General features: G+C 43.9%; 1 protein-coding gene across 1 annotated transcript; it reads left to right on the top strand.

Annotated features, from left to right (window-relative positions):
- Positions 1-1,284: 1,284 nt before the first annotated feature.
- Positions 1,285-2,561, top strand: LOC147979675 (uncharacterized). The gene is made up of 2 exons (XM_087516778.1): positions 1,285-1,317; positions 1,455-2,561. The coding sequence occupies exons 1-2, from the start codon at positions 1,285-1,287 to the stop codon at positions 2,559-2,561; spliced, it is 1,140 nt and encodes a 379-aa protein (XP_087372904.1).
- Positions 2,562-3,749: the final 1,188 nt, after the last annotated feature.

Genomic DNA, 3,749 nt, shown 5'->3' with positions numbered 1-3,749 from the left:
GATAATGAGCTGAAATTGTCACATCTTACATCGGTTAGGCAAAAACATGATGAATCGGTCACCGATTATGTCAAGAGATTTAGACATATAAAAAACCGATGTTATAGCTTAGTGATAACTGAGAGAGACTTGGCGGATCTTGTTCTTAATGGTTTGAAAACTCACATTAAAGAGAAGCTAGAAAGTTATGAGTTTTTGAGCATTAACCAAGTCTTACAAAAAGCTTTGGCCCAAGAGATTTGAAGTAAAGAGGTCCATAGGTCTACAACCGATGCTCCTAGAATGCATATGGTTGAACACAATGATAATAATTCGGACGATGAGGTTGATGTCTATACTACCGAATTTGTTTGGTCCTCAAAGGCCAAACCTTATATGTGCAATGCTCTTAAGCCGATTCGCAAGAATCGTGATGAGGAAGTGAGGTTTACTTTTGATATATCAAAGTGTGATAGAATATTTGATGCTCTCTTGCAAGATAAGATGATTAGAATATCACACACCATACCGCCGTTTGAGGAGCTGAAACAGCATGCTTATTGCAAGTACCATAATTCATTTTCTCATGCTACTAACGATTGCAATGTTTTTAGACGACAAATACAATTGGCCATTAATGATGGATGATTGAATTTTGCTGAGATGCAAGTTGAAAAACAGCCCTTCCAGATGAACACCATGGACTTGGAGGGAAAGAAAATGTTGATTCGCCTAGCATAGCCGAATCTGCTAGTAAAGATAATCTTCTTATTGGTGAACCCAGGAAAGGCAAGGAGGGTGACAAAGTCTTGGTACGAGAGGTTGTGCTTGATAAGCAACCTGGTGGCAAGGAAGTATTGAAGATCACCATAAAAAATCCTGCACTCGGGGGGCAACCACAAGTACAAGAAGATACTCATGTTAAATTTATCAAGCCCAAGAATTCAGAAGTTGGCAAGTGGGGAAAGAGTGAAACTAAGCGCAAGCGAATCAGGCCAACTTTTGATATGTTGCTATCCAAATATGCAAGTCAAGCGGCCGGTTCTAGCTCTAATTGGCCATCACATTCAGAGCGTTCAAGATCACCTCCGGAACAAGAGTTTTGATTCTATGCAAGTCCATATGGGCCATGGGCACCGACACCATGGATGTCACAACCCTCCTATGCGCCATATTACATGAGAGACTTCAATGGAGGATGGTAGCAGCCCCCAATGGCTCCTTATGCTTTTCATATGGGGTGGGCAGCACATAGAAGGCCTGCTCACAAGAGGCTTTATTATCCCACACAAGGTCGTTTGAGCTATGGTGCTAATTGGCCAACAAAAATTTCTCCAAGTAAGGCCAACAAAAAAGTGTGGCATGTTAAGTCACGTAATGCGGAAATTGTAGAATGTGACAAGCAAAAGGAGATCGAAAAGCCGGTTGTTGGTAATCTGGCTACTTCTAGTTGTGATATTGTTATTGTTCAGCAGGGTTCCATGGTTAGTGATCATGAAGCAAGCACAAGCAGGGCCAAACCAAGGGATCCCAAATATACTCAACCTAAGTGGTGTCCTCCCGGTTTAACCAAGACCATAAAAAGGAGATTACAACGCATGAGGAACCACGAGAAGGTAGAGCACAAAGAGGAGAGGCAAAGGGACGAATTGTTAAGTGAAATTCGGCCCATGGCACTCACAAAACAAGTGTGGAGGCCTAAACAAAAACAAAACACAGATGCTTCTACATTAGCTGCAGCAACACCTTCACCACCAAAAGAGGATGATGCGACCCCTATTACATCGTCCACACCACCTGAAAAATCCCCTTCAATTGAGGAAACTTTGAGCTCAATATACTCATTGGGGGATGAAGATGAGATGGTGGATTACGACTCTATGCCGGTTCGGGAAGGTATGGATATTAATATGGTGTATTACTTACCTGCCGAGTTTCGTGCTATAGGTGAAGAAGGGGAGGTGGCTCAACTGGATTTTGGTCCAAAGAACGCTATCTTCGAGAAGCCAAAAGAATCGGTGAAACACTTGAAGCCATTGTACCTCAAAGGTCATATTAACGGATCGCCGATTGCTAGGATGCTCGTTGATGGTGGTGCTGTGGTAAATCTTATGCCCTACTCAGTCTTCAAGAATTTGGGATTAGATAATGATGCATTGATGAAGTCCAATATGGTACTTAATGGATTTGAGGGTAAAGAAAAGACAGAGGCCAAAGGTGTGATGTGCATGGAACTCACCGTGGGAAGCAAAACTTTGGCCACCACATTCTTCATCGCCGAGGTGCAAGGTAAATATAATGTTATATTAGGCCGCGATTGGGTTCATGCTAACCAATGTGTGTCATCTACCATGCATGAATTCTTAATACAGTGGGTCGATGATCAGGTAGAAGTCATTCACGCGGATAATTCGGCTTGTGTTGCTTTGGCCGATGCATCGGTGGATTGGAATCATCCGGATGTTACTTGCTTAATAGGGCATGACTTCTCGGAGTTTGATTTCCTTAGTGCTACGAGGAACGGGTTCATTCCCATCTCTCTAAAGCCGATTGGTGGTAATCGGTTCCAGGGTATGATGTAAACAAGAAGTTAAACATGGCCGATATAGAAATTATCGCCCTAAGCACATAAAATGGCTGATGGAGTGTTGACATCGCCCTTAGGAAAAGCATCGTGCAAGTTATTTTTCGGCGCACAAGTCTGCCGAAAAACAGGGGGGCATGTGTTGACACCAGATTTTGGCGCGGCGAAGAACTTAATTAAGATGGCCTCAAATGGAGAAGTGCTCAAAGTGAGAAAGTTCCGTATCGTCAAAAGGAAAAACTTTGATATTTGCGCCATAGTACTCTGGTCTCATCTCTAAGGCCGAAGTTGTGTTCGAAGTATTCAGATTTTGTATTCAGAACACTATTCGGCTGATTACGCCCCAAGATGACCTGATATGGGAAAAGTTTCTACACGGATTGTCTTCGTCTCGTCGAAACGATCGATTTTAATATAAAGATCGTCCCAATCCAAGGTCGTATGCAAAAGTTAGAGCCCGCACAACGCGACCCTCCAATGAGGAAAATATGACGCCCGGAACCAGACACATGTGTGGATATGTCTGATGAGGTGCGTGAATATTTAGCTGTTTTGCACGAGCAATTTGGCCATGAAGATGACCTCGGATCAAAAAACGTTCAACATGAAAGCTGTTCGCCTCCCTTATTCTTTCTCTCTCGTTCTTTCTCTCTCGTTTTACCCTAGTTTTACATCCCTCCCTTGCTCTTTCTCTCTCGTTCTCCATTTGTTCTTCGTGTTGAAGGGCAGGGATCCTCGAGGCTCTAGGGGCGGGCGAACCGATCTAGGGCAGCCCATAGCCGCCGCACGTCCAGACGGGGTCCCTCCCGGGCGCGTGGGGTTTCGGGTCCTGGAAAGCACCCGCCGTATTGCTTGCGTACCGCGCTTCCGGACGGGTCTCCTTCGACGTGAGCTGCGGCGCATCACCCTCGGCGTTGGAGGTACATGGTGACGTGTTCGTGTGCGAACATTCAGATAGTTAGAGGCATCTGACAGGTATGTGTGTAGCGTATTTGGGTTCGTCTCATTTTTCTGAGCAACTTTCATGTATAAAGTTTTTCGATCCGAGCTACGGTTTATTTTATATGAATTTCTAAAGTTTTTTAAAACATTTTCTGGAATTTGTGGAATTCTATTAATTCGAAAATAAATCAGCAAAAACTTTTGTTACACCCTAGCCTATGTGTATGACAGCGGGGCCAGTACA

Source organism: Triticum urartu, chromosome 3A, assembly GCF_056163025.1.
Source record: "Triticum urartu cultivar PI428250 chromosome 3A, HENAU_Tu73, whole genome shotgun sequence".
Classification (NCBI taxonomy): Eukaryota; Viridiplantae; Streptophyta; class Magnoliopsida; order Poales; family Poaceae; genus Triticum; species Triticum urartu.
This window is presented reverse-complemented; position numbering and strand designations above follow the sequence as displayed.